The sequence below is a fragment of the Corvus cornix genome, chromosome 18 (assembly GCF_000738735.6).
Source record: "Corvus cornix cornix isolate S_Up_H32 chromosome 18, ASM73873v5, whole genome shotgun sequence".
NCBI lineage: Eukaryota > Metazoa > Chordata > Aves > Passeriformes > Corvidae > Corvus > Corvus cornix.
The window spans coordinates 12,076,028-12,103,386 of NC_046347.1; the positions used below are offsets into that span (position 1 = coordinate 12,076,028).

At 65.1% G+C, this 27,359-nt stretch overlaps 4 protein-coding genes across 5 annotated transcripts; 2 read left to right on the forward strand and 2 right to left on the reverse strand.

Annotated features, from left to right (window-relative positions):
- Positions 1-56: 56 nt before the first annotated feature.
- Positions 57-4,408, reverse strand: ENGASE (endo-beta-N-acetylglucosaminidase). Its single transcript, XM_039562591.1, has 14 exons — positions 4,296-4,408; positions 4,010-4,086; positions 3,699-3,900; positions 3,245-3,393; positions 2,998-3,155; positions 2,702-2,850; positions 2,391-2,556; positions 1,968-2,071; positions 1,642-1,750; positions 1,368-1,540; positions 1,001-1,155; positions 799-901; positions 593-707; positions 57-481 (listed from the first exon to the last, which is right to left on the reverse strand). Exons 1-14 carry the CDS (start codon positions 4,406-4,408, stop codon positions 77-79), a joined length of 2,178 nt encoding a protein of 725 aa, XP_039418525.1. The 3' UTR covers positions 57-76.
- A 1,057-nt stretch (positions 4,409-5,465) lies between these two features.
- Positions 5,466-10,512, reverse strand: C1QTNF1 (C1q and TNF related 1). The gene is made up of 5 exons (XM_039562464.1): positions 10,320-10,512; positions 7,793-7,927; positions 7,399-7,549; positions 7,140-7,282; positions 5,466-6,798 (listed from the first exon to the last, which is right to left on the reverse strand). Exons 3-5 carry the CDS (start codon positions 7,533-7,535, stop codon positions 6,248-6,250), a joined length of 831 nt encoding a protein of 276 aa, XP_039418398.1. The 5' UTR covers positions 7,536-7,549; positions 7,793-7,927; positions 10,320-10,512; the 3' UTR covers positions 5,466-6,247.
- A 691-nt stretch (positions 10,513-11,203) lies between these two features.
- On the forward strand, positions 11,204-17,557 carry CANT1 (calcium activated nucleotidase 1). 2 transcript variants are annotated; one of them, XM_039562468.1, is made up of 4 exons: positions 11,204-11,240; positions 12,761-13,400; positions 13,642-13,845; positions 14,260-17,557. In XM_039562468.1, the coding sequence occupies exons 2-4, from the start codon at positions 12,782-12,784 to the stop codon at positions 14,628-14,630; spliced, it is 1,194 nt and encodes a 397-aa protein (XP_039418402.1). In that variant the 5' UTR covers positions 11,204-11,240; positions 12,761-12,781; the 3' UTR covers positions 14,631-17,557. The 2 variants fall into 2 exon arrangements, with proteins under 2 accessions (XP_039418402.1, XP_039418401.1); XM_039562467.1 differs by lacking the exon at positions 11,204-11,240 and having other exon boundaries at positions 11,488-13,400.
- A 519-nt stretch (positions 17,558-18,076) lies between these two features.
- On the forward strand, positions 18,077-26,776 carry TIMP2 (TIMP metallopeptidase inhibitor 2). Its single transcript, XM_039562252.1, has 5 exons — positions 18,077-18,422; positions 24,070-24,170; positions 24,253-24,361; positions 24,702-24,826; positions 25,242-26,776. The coding sequence occupies exons 1-5, from the start codon at positions 18,296-18,298 to the stop codon at positions 25,440-25,442; spliced, it is 663 nt and encodes a 220-aa protein (XP_039418186.1). The 5' UTR covers positions 18,077-18,295; the 3' UTR covers positions 25,443-26,776.
- The last annotated feature ends 583 nt before the right edge of the window (positions 26,777-27,359 follow it).

Consider the following 27,359-nt stretch of genomic DNA (forward strand, 5'->3'; position numbering starts at 1 on the left):
TCCATCCTCTGTGTCCCCCACCCAGAGCCCACCCACCACACGGAGGAGACATGGCACAAGCTGCACCACAGTTGCTTTAATGCCCATCTGAGCTGGTGCCGCTGCCTGGCGCAGAATAGACCAGCACGAGGCGGCCCCAGCGGTCAGGGTCCACAGGCAGCTCATCCTGCAGTATTGGCTCCACCAGCAGCTCCAGCCGGCAGGACTCTCCAGGCGCTGGGCGCAGCACCGACAGCCCCACAGCACGGAACAGGCAGCCCTGGGCCAGCCCCAGCAGCTGCGGTGCTGTCTGGCCCAGGCGGCACTGGGCACCCTGGCTCAGGACACGGAACCATCTGGCACGGCCGGGCGGGAAGGACCAGCGCAGGGTGAGGCTGAGCGAGAGCTGCTCAGGCTCAGGGCCCTCCTGCCACCAGAGCTGCGAGGCCAGCACGTTGTGCACCTGCGCTGGGGAGGCTGCCATGCTGGCCATGTCCAGCACCTGCGAGGGAACCACAGGACTGGTCAGGGTCAGGGCAGGCACCCACCCACCTTCCCAGCACAAGGGTGGCACCAGGGCAGGTGTCTCCACCCAGCAGTGGCAGGCACTCACCCGGACCTCCCCGAGGAGGCAGGTGAAGGACGTCTCCTCCAGGCTGGGCTGCTGGCGGGACACAATCACAGAGAGGTCTCGTAGGCTGCAGTCCTGCAGCTCCAGCTCATAGCACCTGAGAGGGAAGAGGCAGAGCAGGAATGGTGCCAGGGAGCCCTGGCATCCCATGCCTGCCTGTGGACGCACGATGTAGGCAGGGCACTCACCGGCTGGTCCAGCCATGGGAGCCACGGTGGCAGGCGGCGAGCAGCTTGGCGAGGCCGGGTGGCGGTGCCGGCAGGAACCGGGGGTAGTGCCGGCCGTTGGGCTCTGCCAGAGGGACCCAGGTCAGGGGGCGAGGGACTGAGCTGGTCCCACACTCCACAGCAGATGCTCACTGCAGAGAGCACAGGGGGACAGGGTCCTCACCGGGCAGGGAGGTGGGGTTGCCCTCAAGGCAGATCCCTGAGTCCCAGGTGGTGACCTCCAGTGCCACTGTGAAGTCATCAGGCTGTGGCCCCTCCAGCTTGTAGAGCAGGGTCAGGAAGAGCTTGGGAGGGGCCGGCATCTGCAAAGAGAAGAGGCTGATGACCCCAAATCCACCCAGAGAGAGACAGAGACAGAGAGACAAAGAGAACGTGCATTGGGTTAGGTGTGATGGGCAGTGTGGGCAGAGCCTGGGCATGCACGCCACAAGGCCCCAGGGCCACACAGCTCGGGCCATGCAGGCCATGTCATGCCGACATGGTGCCAGCCCAGTGCCGAGGAGGGGGCAAAGGGCTTCGCCCCAACTCACCGGACAGCCACGCGCTCCTCGCCGGGGGGGATGGTCCCCTGCAGCTGCAAGGAGCTGCCCCCGCACCAGGCGTCCTGCAGGCAGCAGCTGGTGCTCAGCCTGCCCTGGAGTTCTGGGTACAGTGGCTGGATGTCCTGCGCGCTCAGGTCATACCAGGGCCCAGACTCTTCATCCTACAGCACAGGGAGAGCTGAGCTGGGGGAGCCGAGAGCAGGGACACCCCTGCTCAGCCCAGCCCAGTCCAACCAGAGCAGAGTTGTCACCCTGCACCCACCTTCCCATCCAGGAACGTGCTGGTGCCCATGCCCAGGCTGAAGGAGGTGGTGAGGGGCAGTGTGCAAATGCTGTGCGTGGGCAGGTATTCAGCCAGCGAGCCCCAGAACCTGGAGGCAAAGGTGGGCATCAGGGCAGAGAGCCGTGTTATGGTCGCTGCCCTGCACGGCCTCAGGTATCGCCTTGGCTGGGGCAGAATGGGGCCAGCTGGCTCCTGGCCAGCAGCCATGGTGTCCTGACAGCCACAGTGTCCCGGTAGCTGTGTACCACCACCCCAGGGCACTCCTAGCCCCGTTCCTCCCCCAACACCCGCCCTGCTGCCCTCACCTGTTCTCGTTCTGCAGGAAGTTTTCCTTCCCCAGGTGCTCATAGACCCAGCCAGGAGCGAAGATGGCTGCGGAGAGGCCATACTGCCGGATCAGGCGCAGGGACTGCAGAAATGAGTGGTGAGCAGCGTGGGCCAGGCCACGTAGTCACCTTGCCACCTGTCCTGTCTCTGTTCCCCCCAGGTTCCACTGGCCCCATGGTGGGGCAGGACACCACAGGGATGTGCTGCACCATCTCCCTCTCCAGGGATGGCAGCACTGGGATCCTCCAGCTCCCTCTTCATGCACAGCCAGCAGCTCTGGGATCCCTCACTCCTCACCAGTTCATCCCCAGGTTAGCAGCCCAGGGCCATCAGTGGGAGCTCAGGGCCCTGTACCGAGGCAGGTCCAGGGTCACACTCTGGCCCAGCCTTGTCACACCCACCTTGTCAGTGTCAAAGCCACCACCAATCACATCTCCACGGGCAAAGACATCAACGCCGACATAGATGTCGTTTTGGCGTGGCCCAGCAAGTTGTTGCGTGCGCTGCAGCTGCTCCTCCTTCCAGTTGTAGTTGGTGAACAGCCCATCACAGGCATCAAAGAACATCCTGGGGACAATGGTCAGAGTGGCAGGGTAGACACTGTGGCTGCACACGACCTTACCAAGGGCCAGGCAGGTTGTGCCTGACTGCTGCCATGCTGAGTTCGGGGTGGGCTCATGCCCCCTGCTCGGGACAGTTTTGCCAGCCTCACCTATTCTCATCGTTCAGCTCATTCTGCCACTTCAGAGTGCCATCCTTCAGGACGCTGTCATACCAGATCACCAGTCCTCCTGGCACGGCGCTGTGCACCTGTGCTGTCAGGTCCCGCAGGAAGAGCGGCAGGTTCCCCACCGCTGCCGCCTGTCAGGAGAGAGCAGGCATAGGTGGGTGAGGGCACAGGGTGGGGGGCTCCCCATGGGAACAGCACAAAGGCAGAGAGGTGGGCAGGGAGAGGCAGAGAGGTGGGCAGGGAGAGGCAGGGAGGTGAGCAGGGCCCCCATGACTCACGCTCAGCGTGTTCTCTATGTTGACCAGCCAGCCATCGAAGCGGTAGTGCTGGGCAATGCGGGCCAGCTGCTCGGCCACGGCACCGTAGGCCTCCTCCCCACCGGCCAGGAACGCCTCACACAGCTTCTCCCCATCTGTCCACTCCGTGATGAATGTGCCTGGGGAGGCAGCGAGGGCAGCGTCAGCCGCACGTCCTGGTGAATCCACCTCACTCCTGGGGCTGGCCCAGGCTCAGCCCTGCCCTCACCCAGCACAGGGACGCCGTTCCGGTGTGCTGCATTGGTCCAGACCACGGGCGGGATGGTGACAGTGTGGTGGCTGAAGTAGACAAAGATGTCGATGTAGCGCCAGTGGTAGAAGACATAGGGGTTGCGTGTGGCCGAGCCCTGGATGAACCTGCAGAGAGGGAAGAGGGTTGGGCAGTGCAGGAAGGATGCTGAGGGATGCTGTTGGGCAGGGTAGGAGCCTGACTCACAGCCGGGAGCTGGGCAGAGCTGTGGCACTGAGCCACCTCTGAACATCCCAACCCAAGCAAGGCTCCCCAAGCACTGGTGCCAAGAGCCAAACACCCCATCCCTGCTCACCTGCGGCTGAGCCGGCAGGAGATGTGTCAGGCAGAAACAGAAGTGCCTCGGGGTTTGAGACATTGAGCTCCTCTGTCACACCTCCCTTCGTAGCTCCTTGTCACACCTAGCACGTACCTGTCCTCCAAGTAGCCGCCACGCATGTCATGGCACACCAGTGTCCGGGGCCTCCTGCTGTGGAGTGGGGGCTGGCGCTTGGCCAGAGGCACGGCTGACACGTTGAACTCGTCATTGCTGTTGGGCTGCCAGGCCAGCAGTTCCTCCAGTCCGGACAAGAAGAAGCTGATGGGCTCCGTCGTCTTCGTGTCGAAGTACCTTGCTAGGAACGATGGGGAGACAGGACAGGGTCAGCCGTGAGCACTGCCGTGCAGCTCGGTACCGCGCCGACACCGTGCCCATCCCGGCGGGCCCTCCTCACGGTGCCTCACCTGGCAGGGGCTGCGGGCGGTCGCTGATGGTGTCGTGCAGGACAGTGGTTCCCTGGATGTCCGCCGCCGGCTGGAAGCTGCCCCGGGAGGTGGGTGAGGGCCGGGCTGGGCCAGCACCGCGGCCAGCGCCAACCGGGCCCTGCCAGCCCCGGCACCGGTCCCCATCCAGGTCCCGGTCCCGATCCCCATCCCGGTCCTGGTGCCGGTCCCCGTCCCCGTCCCCGTCCCCGTCCCCATCCCGATCCCGGACACGATCGCGGCCTCGGCCCCGGTCGCCGCCATCCACCTCCGCCGCCGCCGCCCGGCCCGCTCCGCCTCCGCCGGCTCCTCCGCCCCGGCCCCGGCCTCGGTTCCCGTCCTCCTCCCGCGCCGCGCGGGCCCCTCCGGCGCCTCCGCCATGGCGCTGCCGCCGCCGCCGCCGCCGCTGCCGCACTGACGGCGCCGCCGCCGCCGCCGGGCCCGGCTCTCCCGGGGGCGCGGCCCCGGAGCTCCGCCCGCCCCGGCCCCGCACCGCCCCCGGCCCCGCCCGCGCCCGTGCCCCGGAGTGGGACGTGTCCTGGGACGGGCCGCGTGTGGTGGGATAAGGACGTGTGTGCTGGGATGGGACATGTGTCCCGAGATGGGCTGAGTGTCCTGGGACAGGGCCACGTATCTTGGGATGGATTTTGTGTCCATGGATGGAACGTGTGCCCTGGGAAGGGCTGCATGTCCCGGGAAGAAACTACAGGCCTCTGAATGGATTGTGTGTCCTGGGCTAGAACATGTGTCCCAGAATGGGAATCCGTGTGCTGAGATGCAACCTGTGTCTATACCAGGCCCTGCTGTGCAGTCTGGGCTGGAGATGGTACCTGGGCCCAGGGGCCAGTGTGGCCAAGGAGCTTTGCCCATGCCATCGGACAGGGCTAGGGCCCTGGGCTGATGCCCCCACCCCACAGGCACAGCAGTGAATGGCCTGACCAGCCTCACTTGGCCCCCACCATCCACCTTCTCCCCACATGTGGGGCCAGGGCTCTATTTAAGGTCATCTTCAGTCCCCCCCAGCCTGTTCCCCTCCCTCCTGTGCTTGGGGTGCTGGTTTCCAGCTGCCGCCCTGCTCAGCCCAGCCACGGACGCACCAATCCAGACCCTGACACCCAGCTTCATCCCAGACCTATCTCCTCTCTGAGGATGTGCCAGATAACCTGGACTCCTGACAACCCTGCCACCCTTCCCAGCCTGTCCTGTTCCCAGGCTGACAGTTCTGTCACTGCACTCAGCTCCTGGCCCTTGGGGCACAGCTGGCCCCTGCAGTGCCTGGCACAGGTCTCCCGGCTCTCCAGGGACAGTTTGTTCTTCCCTCTCCACCCCAGCTCAGCAGCACCATGCCAGCCCACAGCTCTCGGGGAGCCCCTGCACCCCTGGAACAGAAGCCTGCCCTGAGTCCCTCCACACAGACAAAGCAAGAGGACACTGAGGGTGTGAGCAAGGCTGGAAATGTGGGGTGTTTAATGTGGCACGAGCTGAATGGGGGGTCAGCATGCTGGCCCACACTACTGCTGCATCTACGCAAACATGAGGCCTGGCCAGCAGATAACCTAATGGAAGAGGAAGTGGCTGAGGCTGAAGGCCCCCCGCCCAGGGCTGCTGGTGGGGAGCGAGCCCTTCCTGAGCAGAGGCTGCGGTGAGCAGTGACGGGATCTGCAGAGGGAAGTGACGCTGTTCACTCCCCGCCGAGGTACCCAGCCCCCCACTGCAACACCTGCACTGCGGAAGGAAAGAGGACCCGTAGTGGTTTGTTGCCTTTCCTGATGGCGCTGAGCACCTTCTGCCCATTCCAGCCGGGGAGCACGGCCTGGTGCAAGGAGGAACACGGTGCAAGTGTCTGCCCGTCCTCACACCGGGGCACCAGCAGTCACACAAGGTTCCGCTGGTGCCAGCTCAGCCAGTGCCATGACAGGCTGTGCCTGGCAAACCCAGCTCTGGACTGGGGAGAGGGGCTGAGGCCCCTGCCCACCCCAGGTGAGCAGCTGCTGCCTGTTCACTAATGTGGCAGGGGCTTAAAATTGCTCCAACTCTTCCAGCTGTGTCTGGTTGGCCTTGAGGCGCTGGAGTGAGGGAATTCACACGCTGGTGCAGCTGCTGGGGGTAATGGCACTAGGGTGACTAACAGCATAATAGGCGTGGCACTCCTGGGATGAGAGGGACAGGGGCTCCTTGGCCACCTGGCCTGGCACATGAGGAGCAGGAGGGGCCTGGTGCTCAGGGGTCCCCACTGTACTTGATGAGGTGGCCACTGAAGGTGATGTAAGTGTCGTACTCATCGCTGAAGACAGCGTTCTCACGCTCGCCCTTGTAGAGCCGCACCCAGACCTCATCCTGCTCCTTCAGCTCCAGCATGACGCTCTGGCTCTGCATGATGCTGCGGTCGCTCACCTGGGCGTAGAGGATCACCACCTCCGCCCCGTTGCGCATGATGTGCAGGTACGTCTCCTTCTGATTCCAGGTGTGCACATTGAGGCTGAAGTAGTAGATCCCGGGGATGTAGCAGTAAAACTTGCCCGTGAACATGTTGAAGTGGTCGTAGAGGTTGACAAACTCCGTGTCGAAGATGAGGGTCTGGTAGTAGTCGTTACTGTGCAGGGGTTTCTTGCGGCCCACGGAGAAGGCGGCGTAGTGGCTCTTGCAGCGCTCCCCAGGGGCGCCCATGCTGCCCTTCTGTCCCTTGGGCCCTGCATGGCCCCTGCTCCCGGCCACCCCTGTCTTGCCGAACTTGCCCTGCATGCCACGCTCACCGCGGTCCCCCTTCTCTCCTGGGCAGAGCAGGAGGGAGAGTTGGGCTGTCAGGCAGGCGCCAGCACTGAACCCAGCGCCCTGAAAGCCCCTTCCCCAGAGACGGATAGGGGGAGCAGGGACCCACCAGTCCTGCGCCTGCCCCTCCCCAGGCTCTGATGCTGCTGCCCAGAGGCCACCAGAGCAGGGGCTGTTCACACCCCAGTGTGGCTCCTGCCCTCTGTCTGTGCAGGGCATGGGACCACTGGCACCACCCCAGTTTCTCACTCCCAGTCTGTGCAAGAGCTGGCACTGTGAGCCAGCACAGCACTGGAATTGGGGCAATGCCAACAACACAGCGTAGGGTCCTGCCAGCCCTCACCTTTCAGGATGGTCATGTTGATCTGAGGCAAGGGCTGGTACTGGGGGTAGAAGCGCTTTTCGGGTGGGGGGCAGCAGCGGACACAGCGGGGCTGTGGGCGCAGCTCCTCCTGGGCACCGTCAGCCTTCTGCTCCTGTGTGGCCCTGGCAAGGCAGAAAGCAAAGCACAACAGGGAGCTATGGTGGGGCGGGGGCCCTCTGCGGTGTCAGGGCTGCCCTGGCCCCTGCTGCAGAGCACCCTGGCTCTGGGGTCCCCTCACCTGGCAGCTTGGTGCTGGGATGGGGCCTCATTGGGGTCTGTCCACCATCGTTGGTCAGGGATGGAGCTGGTCTGGCTCCCCACAGGGCAGGGCAGCAGGAAGATGAGCAGGACACCATGCACCCACAGCCCCTCCATGCCTTGGCAGTGCCCTGTGAGGTGCCAGGGACAGCTGAGGGGGACAGGCATGCGGAAATGCCCAGCCCAGCCATGCCCCAAGCTTTCCTGGGACACTGCATAGCCCCAGGCTTCCAGCTGGGCTGTGGGACACAGTGTCACCCCAGTGAGCACCTCGGGAGACCCACGTTGGGGCAGTTAGGGGGCTCTGGGCTCACCAACATGAGGCTGCAGCCTTGCAGCCCCTGAACCCTGGCACATACGGCAGAGGAGATTACCTTGGGAGCTGAGAGTGGAGCAGAGCAGCAGCCTCTGACCGGCCAAGTCCTGGACCAAGCGCTGCTGCTCCTGCTCAGCCTGACTTCAGCTGCCTCCCATGGATGCCCAAGAGCAGCAATTTAGGGTGTCAGCACCTGAAAAATTACAGACAGCTCTAGATGCCATGGGGCAAATATCAGGGTGCAACCCTGCCTGTGTGTGGGACCCCAGCTGGGCCCAGAGAGGGTGTCTGCACCCCACTCCTGCGAGGGGCTCCAGTGCCCTGGGGGCTGCCAGCCGAGGGGTTTGCAAGGGGACAAGACCCTCTCCTCCAGAAAGAGGAATGTGGGCTGGCAGCCCTACCTGGGAGCTGGCTGCCACAGGGAGAAACCTTTCTGAGAGCCCACATCCTGTATGGGGCCAAAACCAATATTTGCAGTGGTGGTGGGACTGTGGCCCAGCCCGGGCACTTTGTGGCCCCTCCCCACATTATCAAAACCGTATCTGCTGGAGACGTGGGGCCGGGCACGCAGCACCTTGCCCTTTGGCCCCGAGACACCAGGACAGCCTTGGCCAAACAGGGGTGTAGCACTACCCAGAGCTGGGCATCCCGTGGCAGCAGGGTCAGAGGTGGTGCTGGGTCACGGAGCCTGCCGGGATGGGGATGGCTGCTACGCAGGCTCCTGTCCCAGCCAGGTGCCTCCCTGGGTCGGGATATGGGTGTGGCATTTGCTGTTCTCCCCTCCCAAACACCTCCCATGGCACCGCCTGGCTCTGCCAGCATGCCAGAGCACCGGTCCCAAGGCGCAAAGGGCCCTCACAGCCCTGTCCTGTGTTCTGCAGCTGAGCCAGGCCATTAATGATTTTGAGGCAGAATCCTGTTGTTTTGGTGAACGCCTGCTCTCAGAGCCCCGGGGTCCCCAGTCAGTGATGGGTGGCTGTCACCGTTGTCCCCAGGTGTGGGGTCTGGGGACCTCCGCAGGGGGTGCGGAGGGCGTTTGAGGCCGGGGGCGGATGCCTGGATTATGAGTCACTGGAGCTGGGAGGCGGCGGAGGGATCGGGAAAGGTTCCAAAGGGCTTTTCCTGCTGCTCAAACCCTCTGCCGAGGGCCTGGCCTTCATACACTTCCGGGTGCCTCTGTCTCTCCATCTCTCACCCCGTTGTTTCGTGCTGCCAGGTGTGGAGGGAGGCAGGGGAGAAGTGGATCCATGGATAGAGACATGGAGGAGGCCAGCCAGGGGCTTGTGAGCAGCTGTCACCCAGGGGAGCCTTGGCCCTGGCTCTGCTCACCCTGTCTGGCCTCCGGCTGCACCAGACGCACAGCACTGGACATGGCACGGGCCAGCCGGGGGTTTGGGAAGCCTGTGGCGTTCCCTCAGCTCTGGGACCATCAAACCAGGCTTTCCTCTGGGACATGGAGCAGGCTTGGCCCTGGGGAAAACAGAGTGTCACAGGGAACTGCTCTAGGAGGAGAAACCCTTCACCAGGAAGTTCCCATGGTGGAAGGCAGTGCTTCCCAGGCTGCTGGGAGCAGAGGCGAGTGTGCGGTGGGTGCAGGGTTGCTGTCAGCAGCACACGGGGTTCGCTGGGCCCCCGGCGTGTCCCCCCTGCACCCCTCGGGTGTGCTGGGCGGGAGGTGCCCGCCTGCTCACAGGCACACACGGCCCTGCCGAAGGACGCGGGTTTTCCATCGGGGTTGGATGCTCTCCAGGAGCAGTCAGAGATTTAAACTCAGTGGCTGCAGAAGCCTTGGGACTGCAATCGAAACATCCCAAAATACATTCCAGGTGGAGATAAAGGCTAGGATGAAACGGAACAAGCCCTAGGGGAGGGATGAGGGGCTTGGGGCGGTGTGGAGGCAGCAGGACCTGCCTTCCCATCTCACCCTCTCCCTTCAGGATGGTGGATACCAACTTCCCTGCACCACAACCACTGTGCCTCTGGGGTCCTGCTGGTGGGCCAGGTCCCCCAGTTTCTGCTGCAGATGCTGGAATGGTTGCAGAGACCTTTTTTTTTCCCTGGAGCAGGGCAGACCCGGCAGGCAGCAGAGCAGGGGCTGCATGGGGCAGATGTGGGGAAGGACCATGGGGTAGTTGCAGCCCTCCAGCTCCTGTAGCACCAGCAAGACGTTGTGCTGGGGACCCCAACGGCCACTGTGACCCCCACAGAGATGCCGAAGGTGGCCCGGCATGGGCTTGATGTGTTCGTAGCGATGGGTTTTTTGGGAACGCAGGTGGGGCAGGGCTGGGGGGGATCTGTGTCCTCCCAGAGCCGCCGTGGGTCGGGCTGTGCCCTCAGACTCCTGTGAGGCTCAGCCGTGTGGTCCCCACTGCTCCTTCGCAGGCAGGGCAAGGGCCTCACTCGACTGGGGGGGCACAGGGACCGGTCCGCCTCGCTGATCGTGAGCCAGGACACCGAGCCCCTGGCGAGGCGGAGCCGCCTCCCGGTGCCTGGGCACCGCGCCCGCAGAAGGGCGCACAGCGCGCTGCAGCTCCGGGCCGGATCGTCAGGGCTGCGGCGCCCTCCCAAAGCTGCTCCCCACCTACCTCTGGGGCAGGGCCTCTCCCTCCGCGGCGCTGCCTTTGCTGCCCTAGAGCATCGCCCGGGTCAGCGCGGAGCCTGCCCACGGCCGATCGCTGCCTCCCGCTCCGGAGCCGCCTCTCCTCGCTCGGCCCGGGCGGAAATACACTTTTTAGAAGCGCAGGAGGCAGCGAGGCGCGGGACGAGGCTCGCAGCCCTCCCCCGCCAGATGTGCGCCCGCGGCCGCCTTAACTATGTGCACTCCCGGAGCGGCCGCCTCAGCCGTTTGTGCTCCGGGGCCGCGGACGGGCAGCGGAGGCGGCACGTGCCAGCGGCTCCGCAGAGCCGGTGCGGGGCCCGGGATCCCGGAGGGTGCAGCGGGCCCCGGCACAGGACCTTGCCCCATGCTGGCAGCGCCGAGGCCGTTCCCAGCCCCGAGGGCACCACGGCCAGCACAGCCCCACCGAGCTCCAGCCTTTGACAGCCGGACACGCACACGGGTCCGAAGGCCCGGGGCTAGGTCTACCCTGCTGCCCCACCCCGAGCGGCGGCGGGACATAGGGGGCAACCAGGACAAGGACAGAATGTGTTGCGGGCTGGGGCGGGGCAGGGCAGCACTGGGGTCATGCCTGCCGGGCAACCGGGCTGTGCCCACGCTGCAGAGCCGGCTCGGCCCCCGCACTGCCCCCGCCGCTGGGCTCCGGCCGCCCGAGCGCGACGCCCGGCTCCGGCGGGCCCTGCTCAGCGCGGACCACAGCTCCCGGCAGACCCCGCGGCGCAGCGGGAGGGGCGGTGGAGTGCGGTGACGCGCGGGGTCTCCTGGGATTTGTAGTTTCTGCGGCAGACGTGGAGGTCTGGCCGCTCCCAGGCGCGGCGGCGGCGCGCGGGGCCGCCGGGAGCTGTAGGCGGCGGCGGCGGCGGCTGCGCGCGGGGGAGGCGGCGCCGCGGTGAGCGGGGACACGGGCGGGGGGCGCCGGGCCGGGCCGGCGGGCGGGGGGCTCCACCGGGCGGGGGCACCGCGGACCTCGAGCACGCTGCCCGGGCCGCAGCGGCGGGGTCCTCGAGGCCGTGCCCCGCGCGGAGGTCCCGGGGGCGCGGAGGACCTCAGGGCCCCGCTCAGTCGGGCGATGTCCCGGCTGCCCGACAGCTCGCCCGGGGAAGGGGCGCGGGGGTCCTCGAGGGGAGCGTCCCGTGTCCATGTCCGGGGGTGTTGGAGGGTCCCCGTGTCCATGCCCGGGGGTGTTGGAGGGTCCCCGTGTCCGTGCCCGGGTGTGTCCGTGACCGTGCCCCGACGTTTTGAGGGTTCCCCGTGGCCGTGCTCAGAGCGGGCGCTGGGGTCCCTACAAACGCGGTGGGGGTCAGTGCACCGAGAGGGGTCCCCGGGGCTCTGCCGAGGGCCACGCTCCGGGATCCCGACATAGCAAGAAGCGCTCCCGTCCCCACGATCCGTGGGCTCCGTGCCTGTGCCCCGCCGGAGCTCCCCTGTCCGGGGCCGGCCCCCCACGCTCAATGCCGCCTCTGTTTGCCACTCGGGCTGCTGAAAGGCACATTGAGACCCTGCGGGATGGGCCCTTTGTAGAAAGCCGTGGGATGGCAGCTGGGGATCTCTGCCCCGGGCTGCATGGCACGGGGTGAGCACGGGTCCAGTCCCGGGTGGCTGCTAGCCGCCCGGAGTGCCCGTCTGCGGGAGCCCGGGTCGCTGCCACGTCCTCTGTGCTGCAGGGAGGGAGGTGGCAGCGAGGGGCATTGTCGGCACCCCGGGCCCATGGGTGGGCACAGCCCAGGGTGGGCTCACGATGCTCACATATGTGGAGGACATGCTGTGAGCCTGGGCAGGGATGAGGGGCTCCTGTGTCTGTAAGGCTGGGCAGGTCAGGGTGTGTGTCCCTTGGACCTGGGCACTGCTCTTCCTGCTCAGGTGTGGGCATCCTGCTTGGGCGGAGCTGCCACGTGTCTCCCAGTGTCCCTGTGTGCCTGGGGACAAGCTCATGCCTCATCAGTGGGGTCGGTTCCTGGGGCTGTGGGAGCTGGGCCAGGCTGCCCAGACACTCTGGAGGGAGTAAGAGTCATCCTTGCCACCCGAGGGGAACCCACTTCCTCCCAGGACTCTGTGGGGACGTGCCCCAGGACACTGTGACACGGGGCTCACCTTGAGCCAGATGCCTCAGCTTGTTGCCTGAGCTGCAGTGACCATGGGACAGGTAGAGGTGCTGGGCAGGTCATGCAATCCTGCCGGTATGCTGGGGCTCCTGGTCAGGGGGTGCAGAGGGAGCCAGGTGAGAGGAGCTGAGAGTGATTCCAGCAGCAAACAGCCCCTGGGCATGCTGGCTCTTACCTGCATGAGGTGGGAGCACCTTCTGCTGCAGGAGAGGGGATGGGGCCCCTCGTGGCTGTGTTCTGCTGTCCCTCGAGCTCAGTCAGCACCAAATCCAGCTCTTTGACCTTCTCTCTCCCCTCTTGCCACCAGGTTCTCCTCGCTCCCACTCTGATGCCAGTCCCGCCCTGCCATGAGTCTATGAGCCCCCTCCGGATCAGCGTGGGTGGTCTGCCCGTCCTCGCGTCCATGACCAAGGGTGCTGACCCCCGCTTCCGACTGCGCTGGAAGGCCATCGTGCTGTCCTCAGCCTGCGTGGGGTTTGTGCTGCTGCTCTTCTGCCTGCACCGTTCCTCCCCAGCACGGCATGGCCCCCCCAGCCCTCGCACCTGGCAGCTCGGCCTGCAGGCAGGGGACCGCTACAATGACACCTACCCGCTGTCCCCCCCACAGAGGAACCCTGAGGGCGTGCGCTACCGCATCGGCGTCATTGCAGACCTGGACACGCAGTCCCGGGGCTCCCAGGAGCACACCTGGTTCAGTTACCTGAAGAAGGGCTACCTGGTGCTGTCAGACAGTGGGGACAGAGTGACAGTGGAGTGGGACAAGGATGAGAGCATGCTGCAGTCCCACCTGGCTGAGAAGGGCCGGGGCATGGAGCTCTCAGAGCTGGTGGTTTTCAATGGGAAGCTGTACGCAGTGGACGACCGGACAGGTGTGGTCTACCAGATCGAGGGCAACAAGGTGGTGCCCTGGGTGATCCTCCCGGATGGGGATGGTACTGTGGGGAAAGGTGAGCTCCCATCCTGCCCCGTGGAGCCCTTGGCTCTTTTCAGCTTGGTGGGGTGGGGTGCCCCTTTCCTGTGACCTCTGAGCCTGGCCAAGACAGGGCAATTCCTGCCAAGGGACCAGCTGGCTGCAAGGGGGACACTGTGCTCAGCACCAGGCTCTGGGGTGTAGGGTTTGGGGTATGTGGGACAGTCTGATGACCCCGTGCTGAGTGAGCCCCCCTCATGCCATTCTTTCCACCACAGGCTTCAAGGCAGAGTGGCTGGCAGTGAAGGACGAGCACCTGTATGTGGGAGGACTGGGCAAGGAGTGGACCACCACGACAGGGGAGGTGGTGAACGAGAACCCCCAGTGGGTGAAGGTCATTGGCTACAAGGGTGATGTGAGCCACGAGAACTGGGTGACAAACTACAACACACTGAGGGCTGCAGCGGGGATCCGGCCCCCAGGTATAGAGCAGGGCAACCTCCTGCCACCCCATATCCCACACCAGAGCTGTAGTCACCTCCCCAAGGATACTGGCACTGGGTGAGATTTGAAGGCTGCTGGAGGCCAGAGATCTCCCCTTGTCCTGGTCATTTTCCTCTGCTGCCTGTGCCAGGAGCAGCTGAAGGGTGGCTCAGCCGGCATTGGGCCTGGCAGCCGGGCTCCCAGGCAGAGTGGGGTGTGCTGGGTGCCCCTGCCTGGCTCTGGGAAGAATTGGGAGGCTGCTGCCAGGCAGTGGGGCAGGAGAAGGCAGAAGAGTTCATAGGGGATGCCTGTGCAGGGCTGTGGGGTGTTTTGGAGGGCAAGGGAGAGGGTCCCGCCCCAGCGTGGCTGGTGCCCCTGTGGCCTGTGTGGTCACGCTCCACTTCCTGCCGCAGGGTACCTGATCCATGAGTCGGCCTCCTGGAGCGACACGCTGCAGCGCTGGTTCTTCCTGCCGCGCCGCGCCAGCCACGAGCGCTACAGCGAGAAGGCGGATGAGCAGCGAGGCACCAACCTGCTGCTGAGTTCCACCCAGGACTTTGGGGATGTGACAGTGGGGCGTGTGGGCGAAGTGGTTCCCACCCACGGCTTCTCCTCCTTCAAGTTCATCCCGGACACGGATGACCAGATCATCGTGGCGCTAAAATCAGAAGAGGACAATGGCAAGATCTCCAGCTACATCATGGCCTTCACACTGGACGGGCGCTTCCTCCTGCCCGAGACCAGGATTGGAAGTGTGAAGTACGAGGGCATTGAGTTTATTTAACAGACAGGTGGACCGAGTGGAGGCGTGCGGGCGGCTGAGGGGTGTGGGCAGGCCGTGCTAGGCTGCTCCCAGCCCGGGGTCCGTGAGGGATGTCAGGCAGCGCTCCCAGCTCTGTCCTTGGGCCTGGGCTCTTCTGTAAAGTGTTGGCTGAGCTGCAGCAGGTGTGGTGCAAGTGTTTCGGCAGTGGCACCTGGTGGCAAGGGACCGCCACCACAGGGTGCTCCCGCCCCGGGGACAGTGTCCACATCCTGGAGTGCTGGTGCCCAGGCCGGCCCCGCTGCAGCCCTTAGCACCCAGCCCTGAATTGCGACAGAACCATCTGTGGTGGCTCTGGTGATGTCTGCGCTCTGGGTTTGCAACTGAGCCCCAGCTCTACCGCTCTGCCTTGTGTGCCACGAGGCTCCCTGGGTAGAGGGGGAGGGTGTGCAGCCAGAGTGGGTCAGACTTGGGGAATTTCATCAGGCTTTTTCTCCAGAAGCTGGTTTTCCTTCCCTTTTCCCTTAAGCTGGGTGAGGTGATTGCTGGCATGACACTCCTGTTTCAGAGAAAAGTCTCCCATGGGAGGGGACAGTGTCTGTGTCCCTGTGCTCCTGTGACCGCAGGGGATGCGGTGGTTCCCTCACTGCTGTGGTTCCGGCACAGTGGCTGTGCCTATGGGGCAGGGGGAGCAACTGTGGGTGATGGGGCCACCAGCTGTGGCCAGATGGAATGTGGGCCCATCCCAGTGCCATTCCCAGGCCGCACCCACGGAGGTGTGTGTGTGCTGGCCCTGTGTCTTCTCCAAGCCCTGGCTGCACATGGCTCTGGCCCCAGAAATGCCTCTGGCCCCAGAAATGCCTCCAGCCCCAGAACTGTAGCTCTGGGAAGAGCTGAGCCCCATACAGGAACCGCTGGGAGCTGGCAGCAGTGCAGCTGTGCTGTCCAAGGGCTGCCGTGCTCGGTGCAGGAGCAGAGCCAGGAGCCAGTTGTGCTTCCCAGAGCCGGCAGCAGCTGAGAAGCATTGACAGCAGCCCAGGGCTTTGGCCAGGGAGCCCTCCCCATGCTTGCCAGCATGTTGTGAAATCGCAGCCGCAGCCTGTGGCCCCCAGGAGGAACTTGCATGGTTTCAGGAGCCAGAAGTGTCAAAGGGGCATCTGCTGGCCCCAGGACCCTCCTGACCCCTCTGACGAGGGGGCTGCAGCTCCTGGCCTGCCCACGCTCCCTGGCTCAGCCCTGCCCTGCCCCAGGTCATAGGGCAGCATATCCTCACACCAGGACCAGTGTTTGGCTCTGTAGTGTCCCCAGTTTGGTCCCCTTTAACACTGTCCCTGGGGCAGGTCTGCCAGCAAGTAGGGCTTCAGAGAGCTGGGCCTGGCCACCATGGTTTGGGGGGTCCTTGTGCCCCCTGTATCCCTCTGTCATGCCCTGGCACTGCTGTGCTGTGCCATGCTCAGGGAGGGAGAGGGCCTGTTGGTGCAGCAGTCAGGCTGTGGTTTGGTGGAAGGATCCACAGAGTGGCTGGGGCCCTCCCATGAACCCAGCCAGGCTGCTCCCCCCATCCCTGTTTACAGTGTCAGCACCTCCATGAGCCATGCAGAACGCGAACGAGGCCAGACATGTGTTTTCATTTAGCCCAGACAATGACTCGGCCTGGGCTGCGAGCGGATGCGCTTGTCTCTAGACGTGGACCTGTCCCCAGTGCTGTGGGGACAGTGACCTGGCTTTGGCCCCTGCACGTGGCCTCGGGATCGTGCAGCACCCGGCCCAGGGCACCCAGGATGCATTTGCAGCCCACACTGGGTGCCAGCTGGCCACAGTCCATGACAGCCACTCAACCATCGCTTGGCAGTCTCTCCTGGCCTCACTCACCCTCCTAGCCCAGCGCTGGCAGCTCCACAGCACCTGTTACGGCCCCAGGGCTGTGCCAGTGGCTGTCCCTGCTACCTGGTCCCTTCTTGTCCTCTGGGCTGAAGCATCCCTGGGCCCCTGCTCTCAGCACTGCGCTGCCCTCAGAGCAGCAGCACCACTGCTTCAGGCAGCTGGACCAGCAGGGATCCTGCTGCTGTTGAGCCCCACGGTGGAGTTGGTGACCTGGAGCCCCATCTCCAGGTGTCATCCAGCATCCCAGCGCTGTCAGTGCTGTCACCTCCCACGTGTTCCCTGCAGGCTCAGCCAGGGTTTGGGCCAAGTCCAGCTGCCCAGTTTTGCTGTTTCTCATCCTGGAGGCCGAGCATCTCTATTCCTTCCCTCTACTGTGAGTATCCGTGGCAGTGCTGTGGCAAGAGGCTGGCTCAGGAGCAGCTTCTGTGACTATGGTGGTGGCTGTCCCTGCCAACACATGCCCATGACAACTGGCCCAGCTGCGCCTGAAAGCTGTGTCCCTGCCCATTCCGCTGGGACAAAGGCACTGCTGGGGAGGTGGAGCACACTCAGCAGCCATCCAGGCACAGAGTATGGGTACAGTGACAGCAGCAGCATCTCGGCACCTCCACGATGACACAATGTGTGGATTTTGACTGGGATAGAGTCTGTTTTTTCCATCTTAGATGGTGTAGGGCAGTGTTTTAGATTTGTGCTGGGAACAGTGTTGATAACAGGGATGTTTTTGTTACTGCTGAGCAGCATTTGCACAGCTTGAGGCCTGTTCTGCTCTTCAACCCACCAGTGAGGGGCTGAGGGGGGGCACAAGGAGTCGGGAGGGGACACAGCTCACCCAAGGGATATTCCACACCGTATGGCATCATGCTCGGCATGTAGAGCTGGGGGAAGAAGGAGGAAGGAGGGGACATTCAGAGTGATGTTGTTTGTCTTCCCAAGTCACCATCACGTGCTGGAGCCTCGTTGCTCTGGGGATGGCTGAGTACCTGCCTGCCATGGGGAGCGTGAAGGAATTCCCTGCTTTGCTTATGTGTGTCTTTTGCTTCACCCGTAAAACTGCCTTTCTCTCAGCCAGCAGTTTTCTCCCTTTCACCTTCCCAGTTCTCTCACCGACCCGCTGGGAGGAATGAGCCAACAGCAGTTGGGGGCTGAGCTGCCCACCGGGGTTAAACCCCATCATGCATCCAGGACAGAGACAAGGTGGGTTTTTGGAGCTGTGCTCCAGGGCAGGAGCTGCTACCTAGGGGGAGAGGCCCGAGGGCACAGGACCCCCACTGGGAGCAGGAATCGGGCAGGGGAACTCCGGTGTGGGACAAGCTGGGCTGGAGGGGCCGAAGGTGGGGAGGAATTCTCGGGCACAGCCAGAACTGCTGCCTGTCCGGCCATCCACTGCTCTTCTTGGCGTGGGCGGGGGCAGCTACGGAGCGGGGGTTTCGGGTCCGTGGGCGGGGGTCCAGGAGCGATGGGGCCGGGGGCGGCCGGGATGCGCCGGGGCGGGGGCGGCCGGTGCCCGCGGCAGGGGCCGTGCCGGGGCGGGGGCAGCGGTCGCGGCGGAGCCGCATCCCGCGGAGGGCGGGCGCAGCCGGGCTGGCCCCGCGCCACGCGGAGGAGGAGCAGAAGATCTCCGGAGCACGTTAAAGAGCGAGGCCGAGCGCGGCGGGGAGGAAGCGAACGGCTCCGTGAAGGCAACGGAGCGGCGGCCGCAGAGCGCCCGCCCCGGCCGGACCCAAGTTCCCGGCGGCGGCTCGGCCGGGCCCGGCGGTGGGTGCGGGATCGGGGCTGGGCGGCCGCGCCCGCAGCCCCGCACCATGCCCGCCGCGCTGCCCAGCCTGCTGGCCTGGCTGGCGGTGTTGCTGCTCGGCAGGGCCCGCCCGGCCGACGCCTGCAGCTGCTCGCCCATCCACCCGCAACAGGCCTTCTGCAACGCGGACGTAGGTGAGCGCCGCGGGGAACCCCGCCCCGAGCCCCCCGAGCCCCCGCCCGGCCCCGCCCGCGCCAACTTCCCGGCGGGGAAGGACCGGAAAGTTGGCGCGGGGCGGGCGGGGAGCGGGCAGAGCCCCCCGACCCCCGGCACCTGCCCGCAGCGCCGGCCCGGCCCGGGGGTGTGTCGGCGGGTGCGGATGCGCGGCCGGGCGCGGTCCCTCCGTCCGGGCTGTGCCCGTCCCACCCCGCACCTCCTCCCACCGTCTCGGGGGGGCTCCCGCGCCCAGCACCGCTCCCCGGGGCGGCTTCGCCGCTGCGAGGGGCGAGCGGAGCGCGGCTACGCTGGGGCCGGGTCCCCACTGGCCGCCGCCCGGTGAATGACACGGGTGGGCCCGGCCTCCCCCGACTCTGATGACACCGCGGAGGTACGTGGCAGCGCGGGGCTGGGGCCCGGGGGCGGCCGGGACCCTCCGAGCGCGGCCACGGCACCGGCCCGGAGCCCAGAGAACCCCCCCATGCCCGGCAGCCACCGCCACGGCTCGGTCACCCCTGTCTGCGCCTTATTTCCAGGCATTTCCTTTCCCCCGTCCCACTTTGTTCGGCTTGGATGCTGCTGAAAGGGAGGGCTTGGCAGCGCCGGGATCTGGATTCCTCTTTCTATGAATAATGCCCTTATTAAATTTTAACATATGAACTGAACAGGCCGGCCCCAGTTCCCGGCGCTTTCCTTCGTGGGCCCGTTCCCAGGCTCAGCTGGAGAGGTAACATTCCCAAACACTGAGGCAGCCCCAACCTCTGGATGGCCCTGCCCTGTCCCCTGCTCCAGATTCAGGATGTTCCTCACAGGCTTCCCTTCCAGACCCCACTCCCAGCGTCTTTCCTCTGTGAGGGCAACTCCCGCAGCACTTGACTGCTGCCTCGCGTGCCCAGCCTCACCATGAGGCATGTTGGGGACAGGGAGGTTTTGAGACAAAATGGAGCACAGGGTTTTAGGAGCTGCTGCTGGAGCTAGTGTCCCTGGCCCACAGGATGCCCTGTGCCTGCTCTGGCAGTGCAGCTGTGGCTTCCCATCACACTCCTGTCAGGATCAGCTTTCAGGGCACTCGTGACTCACTGCCCATCGTGGGGTGCCGGCTCAGCCCTGACTCAGCTGCTGAGTCACTGTCTGTCTTGGAGGCCCTGGCTGTCTCCACCATCCCCTGGGAGGGCACTGCCTCGCTGAGCTTTGGTCTCCAGCTGCCCGGATGCTCTCAGCAGGTGCCTGTCCTGCAGGCACCCAGAGCCTGTCCTGCCAAAGCAGCGTCCTCCCAGCCACGCTGCCGGCAGTGCTGGCACCTTCTGGCTCCCAGCCCAAGTCCCTTGTGTGGCTCGTCTGTCAGATGTGCTTCGTGTGGGCCTAAGTGAAAACAGTGCTTGGAGACAGAGCAGGGCATGACCTGGGATGATCCTGTGTTCCCTGGCCTTTTGCTGCTTCGTATCTTCCTCCTGGATGCTCTCTGGAGTTGGGCTGCTCCTCAGCCAGTTCCATCCCAGCAGGTGTGTGGAGCCCACAAAGAACCTGGGGCACCTGGTGCTGCTGGGACCTTTCCAGCTGCTGTGGCTGGAGGGACCTGTGTCCAGGCTGGGCCCTTGACAGAAATGTGGTGGTGTGGGGATTGCTGATGCCCTGCAGTGCTGGGCAGGCACACCCAAGGTGAACGATGGGCCCCAAGGCTCATGCTCAACCCTCAGGATAGGGTATCAGGGCGAGCACAGTGTGGGGTCCTGGTCCTGGGATCCCCTCTCCATAGCATGGGCAGCGCCTGCCACATCCCCATGGCCCCTCTGGCCTTGCACCTGCCCCTGCACTTGCTCTCCCATGGAGTGAGACTGGAGCAGCCACAGCCCAGGGCTGCACTTTTAGCTGGTGCAAGGGGAGGCAGATGCAACTCTGCATTGGGTGGGGGGTGCCCGAGGGGCTGGGGGTCATAGAGGGGCTGGGGTTGTGTCACTGGGGCTGGTGACTTAGAACCTGCCAGCCTGCGCTAGCATGTCCTGGCTCATGAGGTGAGCAGGGGTTTTCTGCAGGGCCCAAGGGCTTGGGGCTGCCTTGTCCACCATCCCTCCCTGGGGCTGTGCCCAGGCACTGGGGCCTGGTGGCTGCTCTGCTGGGCTGCTCTGCTGCAGGGGATGCTCAGCTGCCCAGTGGCACCACAGCCACACCAGGGGCCACAGCAGGAAACCCGGTTTCTGCTTCACCTCCTCTGGAGCAGCGTGGGGATGCGTGATGCTGAGCCCTTCTAGGCAAAGCCGTGGCAGCAGGGCCTCGATGGGGCAGGGGAGAGCAGGGGCTCGGTGCTGCCAGGGGCAGTGGCAACTGGGATGCAGCCCCTGACGGCATTGCACTGATCCCAGTCGTCCCAGTGCTTGGTTCCTCGGGACAGGCACGGCGAGTGTGGGGGCTGCCAGCAGCCAGCAGGGGCCGGGCACAGGAGGGATGCGCGGGGCAGTGGCGGGAGCTGTCCCTGCAAACCCCGCCGCGCCTGCCGGGGCCGGGCAGCTGCCGGTGCCCGGTGCCGCCCTGCCGAGCGCGGCTGCCGGAGCCGTTCCGTGCGGCTGGCGCAGAGGGGCCGTGGGCTGACGTGGGGGCTGCCGCTGATTGGGCTCCATCTGCTCCCGTCACGGCCGGGATGACGCAGCGGCCATGGCAGCGCTCAGCCCGTGGCTCCCGCGCAGGCCGGCGGGCCAGCGGACCCGGTGCTGCCTCTCGCCGCCCCGCGGGCACTGCTGGGCACAGGGAGCCGCCGTGGCCTCCGCTTCCTCCCCGCTGCGGGGCTGCCCTGCTCAGCCCTGCAGCCTCAGCATCTTCAAACCACTGTGCCAGGGTGGGGTGCCTGCCGCTGCAGCTGCTGGCGTGCGGGCGGGCACTGGGATGCGAGCAAGCGCCTGCCTTGCCAGGCAGGGCTGGGGTGCAGGAGTCCCTCCCAGGGCGGTTTGCCATCTCCCCAGCTCTGCCGGCCTCAAGCAGGGCTGGAGTGACCGCGGGGCTGCCCTCACCAAGGGGTCAGGTGCCTGGGCTGGCAGTGCCAGGCAGGCAGCAGGCAGTGCTGGCACTGGCAGAAAGCCCCTCTGCTGCCAGCAGCCCTGGAGAAGGGAGCTTTGTTCCCTGGGCATCCAGCCCAGCAGTGGCCCCTGTGGTCTGAGGGCACTGGCGCTTCCCAGGCAGCTGCGGGTGGGTGTGGGCAGGGTGGCATGGTGGGGTTTGGGGTGGGATGGCAGAGGAAGGGGCGGCCGTTCTGCAAGTCTTGGGCCAGAAGGGGGGGCCCATGGCCAAGGGTCCTTGTGATGCCCTTCTTCCCATGGGGCACAGGCGAGCACAGTGGTGCCCTGAGGTGGGGTAGCCCTACATGGGGCCAGGGAGGACAAACCCCAACACTGGCAAGCCCAGAGAGGCAACCTGGCAGTTTTGTGGCACTGGGTGACTGTGTGTCCCCAGCTTTGCTTCTGGAGCTGCACTGTGGCCCTGGTCCACCCTGGCTGATCTGTGCCATCACTCAGCAAGGGGAAGTGGTGCAGGGTCCTGGGTCCTAGAGTGGGACCCTTCCTCATGGCACTATGGCACCTGCCGGTGCAGTGGGACTGATGCTGGTGGCAGAGGGCAGCAAGGGGACCTGCTTACCTCACAGGGTCTCTGTCCCTGCCGGGTCCAGAGTCCTCACTGTGCAGAGGCCACAGTGGCAGCCCTGGGGACCAGCACAGGAGACGTCAGCAGTGGGGGTCCCACTCTGCCAGGGGACCCTCTGCTCCCACGGAGCACCTTCTCGCTCGGCCTGCCTGGGGAAGGAGCATTTCCAGCATGTCTCTGGTCAGACTTGGTCAGCCAGTGTCAACGGTGTGCTGTGCCTGCCATGCACCCCAGGAGCCTTGGCTCAGCTTCACAGAGGGTCTGGGCTCCCTGGCTGGTGGGTGGCAAGGCCGACGGGGACATTGTCATTTGGGGAGGTCTGAATACTGGTCCTTGGGCACCCAGGGGTTTCCCCCATCCCTCGCCCAGCCTCCTCGTCCCAGGCTCTGCTCAGGGCTCCCTCCGCTGCCCTGGTTCCTGGCGGGCGTGGAGCAGCTTGGCTGCGCTGTGGGGTCTTGGCGGGGAAAGCGCAGCGCAGTCGTCCCCTCCACAAAGCTGCACTGTTCAGAACAAATCCACCCAGAATCGGGCTGCATTTTTGTCAAGTGATTCATCAGCACGTGAATGGAAAAGGCTGGAGCCCACTGAGGCAGTAACCATTCCCCGCACGGGAGCCACGGGGCCGGCACTGGTTGCACCTGGGTTACACTGGTGGCACACAGGGCTTGGCACACAGGACACGTGGGTGGCTGCAGGGGCGAGGGGTGGCCTGTGTCTGTGGTGACCCCAGCACACTGCTGACGGAGGAGCGGGCACTGTCGCCAGGCATGGCTGAGGTGCTGCCACCATCCCTGGACAGCACAGCCCTTCCCAAGGGATGGGAGCAGCTGGGAAAGCCCCCAGGGCAGCCGCTGCTTCCTCCAGCCCCGCACCAGTGAGCACTGCCGGTGACTGGGGATGGCCACTTTGGGAATCCTCTTCCCTGGTCCCTGCTCATGTTGGTGCCACTCTCAACTTTCCAGAGTAAACTCTGCTGGCACTTGCTGGTGCCCACGTGGGACCGTGCCCCCCGACCTTCAGCTTAAATAGCCTGTCCGCATGCCCCCACACCCCGCGGTATTTATAGAGCACGGTCACATTCCCTCTCCTGGCCATGCCAGGTGGGAGAGGCTCCTCTGTGCCAGGCAGTGGGGTGACCTCTGCATGTCCCCAGCTGCTCCCAGCCCAACACCTTTCAGCGGGGACATGAGCCAGGATGAACTCTGTGAGAGTGCCCAGCTCCCTGTCCCCTGCCCCACAGCGCTTGACAGGCTGGCAGAGCATGGGGGAGCCCTGCAGGGTGGGGAGCTGCCCTTCCTGTTGGATGGGGGTACCCCTGGCAGAGCAGGGAGCCCTGCCAGCCCCTGCCCTGCAGCCAGGCCCCCTCCATACTCTCAGAGTGCTGAGCAGAAGCTCTAGCTTTGGAACTGCCATTGTCCCCTTCACCATCAGCATCCCCGGTGCTGCCTGGGAGCTTCAGTCCCTGCACTGATGGAGGGAGCTGGGCACGACTGGGGGCTGCAGGTCTCAGTGCAGGGACCCAGGCGACCTGCACAGCATGGCACTGAGCCAGCCCATGTCCCAGGCGGTGAGTAAGGTTGAGCTGGCTGCCCGCCCTGCCGGCCCAGCCGCCTGCAGGTCACTGCCACGTGCTGAGCACTCACATGCCGGACTGTGTATCCTGGGAGCAGCATGACCACAGGGACCCTGCCACAGCAGAGCTGTCCCCTGGCTCACAGTGCCATAGCCTCACGAGCCCTGGGGCCAGGTGATCCTGTTGTGAACTCTCCTTGTCACCTGCCTTGAGGGTGCTGCTGCAATGCTGCTGGTCATTGTCCTGCATGTGCCAGAGCCCCATCCCTTTGGGGACAGAGGGTGACAGCCGGCTCTGTGGGCAGCCAGGTGGGCAGTGGGGTCTGCTGCAGACAGCAGTCCCCTGTGAAGGTGGGAGACCCTGTGAGATGCAGGGGCTAAGTGGGACTGGTAACCCCCACTTATCTCACTTCTCCCTTCCAGTGATCCGAGCCAAGGCTGTCTCTGCGAAAGAGGTGGATTCGGGGAACGATATATACGGGAATCCAATCAAGCGCATCCAGTATGAAATCAAGCAGATCAAGGTGACGGGGCATATCAGGTCAGGAGGCTGGGGGGATGGGGTGGCCCCTTCACCAGCCACTCACTCCTGCCTCTGCTTCCCAGATGTTCAAGGGCCCCGACCAGGACATAGAGTTCATCTACACGGCTCCATCCACTGCCGTGTGTGGCCGGCTGCTGGACACCGGCGGGAAGAAGGAGTATCTCATCGCAGGTGAGCGCTGCGGGGGAGTGCTCTCGGGGGCTGTCGCGACAGTGCTGGCCCTGATGCCTCATGTGCCCTGCAAGATGCCTGATGTGTGTGCCTGCTCCCTGGGCACATTCTCCCTTTGCCCCTCCTGCTCCTGCCATCAGTCCTCAGGGAACCCCCCGGCTGTGTCCTGGCTGTGCTCTGCAGCCCCAGGCCATGGCGGGGGCAGCTGGGGGACAAGCCTCTGCTTCCCGGAGGTCACCAGGGACAGTGAACAGTGAGGGGCTCCAGGCACCATGACTCAACGTGGGGTCCCGAGGTGCTGGGGAGACCCCCTTGAGTGGTCTGTCTGGCCTCTCCCCAGGCAAGTCAGAGGGCAATGGCAAGATGCACATCACGCTCTGTGACTTGGTGTCCACCTGGGACTCGCTGACCCCAACCCAGAAGAAGAGCCTAAACCAGCGGTACCAGATGGGCTGCGAGTGCAAGGTGAGCAACCAGGCTGCCTCCCACATGCCCCACACCCCATACCAGGGAGGGTCTGCAGCCTTCAGGCAGGGGTGGGCTCCACAGTGAGATGCTCTTCCCTGTCCTTCAAGGACGACATTGTGCAGGGACACAGCACATGGCTGGGCACAGGAAGGGCAGCCCAGCCTCTGCCTTCCTCTGGCTGGGAACCAAGGCCAGCCCTAGGACTGGCAACCAGGGGTTCTCCAGTTCCCCTGCATTGGGGTTGCATCCCCACCGTGCCCCACAGGGCAGGGTCAGCCTGGCATCACTGTCCAGAGCTGGGGGGATGGATGAAGCAGAGCTGTGCAAGACCCCCAACCCAGCTGCCCCATGCTGCTTCCCTGCATCCCAGTGCTCCCTTGGGTTGGTGGGTGACAGTCTCTGTTCTGCACAGATCTCGCGCTGCCTCTCCATCCCCTGCTTCGTCTCCTCCTCGGATGAGTGTCTCTGGACAGACTGGGCGATGGAGAAGAACAACGTGGATGGGCGGCAGGCGAAGCACTACGCCTGCATCAAGAGGAGCGACGGCTCATGCGCCTGGTACCGCGGCATGGCCCCCCCCAAGCAAGAGTTTCTCGACATCGAGGACCCCTAAGCCAAACGAGCGCATTCCAGTAGCCAGTAGAAAAAACCTGCGAGATGTTAGACTGGTCCACGCTGATATCAAATCCTGGAGACAGCATGAAAATCCGCTCGGCCGCAGGGGGCCCTGGTGGCTGCCACGTGTGTGGGGGACAGGGATGGGGACCCGCTCTGTTGCAGGCTTCTGGCAGCCCGCAGCCGCACTGGGCATCCTTCGCTTGTGGCAGGGCTGAGCAGGGTGTGGGGACCTCCCTGCCAGGGTCACGATCCCCCAGCCATGCTTGGCCCTGGCAGCTGTGAAGGAATCAAGCCCTTGTGAGTGGTGGGAGCTGCCCTGGCTGCGTAGCAGGTCTACCAGTGCCCCGCTGCGGGAGCCTCCCCCACAGCTCTGGCTACAGAGCCCTCCCCACCGCAGCACCTGGCGATCCCGCTGTCCCCCTCCCCACCCACCACCCACCTCCCCTTTCAGGGTGCCAGAAGGGTACCCCTCTGGGCAGGGGCTCTGGGGGCTTTACCATGTGGCAGAAACCCCGGCAAGGGGCTCCAGGCCTTTCACAGGGCCAGACGACTCCTGCGCAGGTGCCTTGTCCCAGAAAGCTGGAGGGGCATGTTAGCGTATCTGGGGTGACCCCTGACATGCACCCGGCACTGTTTCCCCTCTCTCCACATACTCCTCTCTCCAGTGGGCTCCGTTCTGCTGCATCCTCCTACAGATCCTTCTGCAGATGCCACCATTGGACAGGCTTGGCCTGGAACCCTTGGCAGGGCACCAGGGGCCGGAGCTCTGGCTGCATGGGCACAGGCTGTCCATCACCGCCTCGTGCAGCTCTGGGCCACACTATGGCCCTCAGCACCACTGCAGCCAGGCGAGCTCCCTTCTCTGCAGTGTTGGGAATGGAGCCTGGAACTGGCAGCAGGGCAGCTGCAGGAAAACCTGTCCCCTCCGGTGACCCCCTCACACCCCTCTGCCCTAAGTTCTCTGAGCCATCCCCATGCCACAGCGATGCTGGCGGGTGCCGCGGAGCTGCCCCACCGCGACGCCCGCGGCACCGGCACGGGCACCCATGGCTTTGGGAGCGCGCCGGGAATGCTCCCTGCAGCCCTGTGCCGGCGGCGTTTTCATGCTGTGCATCCCTGTAAGGTTTGAGATGTCGTACTGGACCAGTCTGGGCAACTTCAACATATTAAAGAGAAAAATTAAAAAGAAAGAAAAAGAAAAAACCCCCCCAACCTTTCCTCAGTCCCGACCGCGCATCCCGGGCGCTCTGTATGGCTGTACCCGTTGTGCTCCTGTCGCTGCTGCTCCTCTGTCTTTGACTTCAATATCGCCACTTGTTTTGCCGCCGGCTCTGTCGTCCCTGTGCCGTAATTTCCGTCTCTTCGTCCGGTGCTGGAGCCGCCCCGGTACCCGCAGAGGGTCCGTGCCGGGAGCTCCACGGCAAGGGGGAAGAGGGGCGGGGACCGCTGCTCCAGTTCGGCCCTGCGGCGGCTCGGCCGGGATCCCCCCGGGCCCCGCCTCCCCTCCGGACCCAACCGGACCCAACCGGGCTCCCCCGCCCCTCCTCAGCTGCGGAGAGGAGCGATCCCCGCGGGGCCGCCGGAGGGAAAGCACGAGACAGGGAGGGGAAGAGCTGCTGCGGGGCCGCCTTCAGATGCCGGCGGGACCGGCAGCAGACGGGAGCGGGACCGGGGCGGGGCCGTGACTCAGGGGCGGGCGGGGGCCGGGGCTGGGGCCAGAGGAGACGGGACCGGGGCACGAAGGGGCCGCGCCCCAGCGCATCGTGGCCGGTCCCGCGTGGAAACGTCTCCTCGTGGGACCGTCCGCTGCGGGAGCGGCGTCACCGGCCGCCTTTGCCCCGGCAGTCGCGTCCTGCCCCCGTCCGCGCCGGGACTCGCGGCGGGCGGGCGGGCGGAGCTCGTCTCTCCGTTG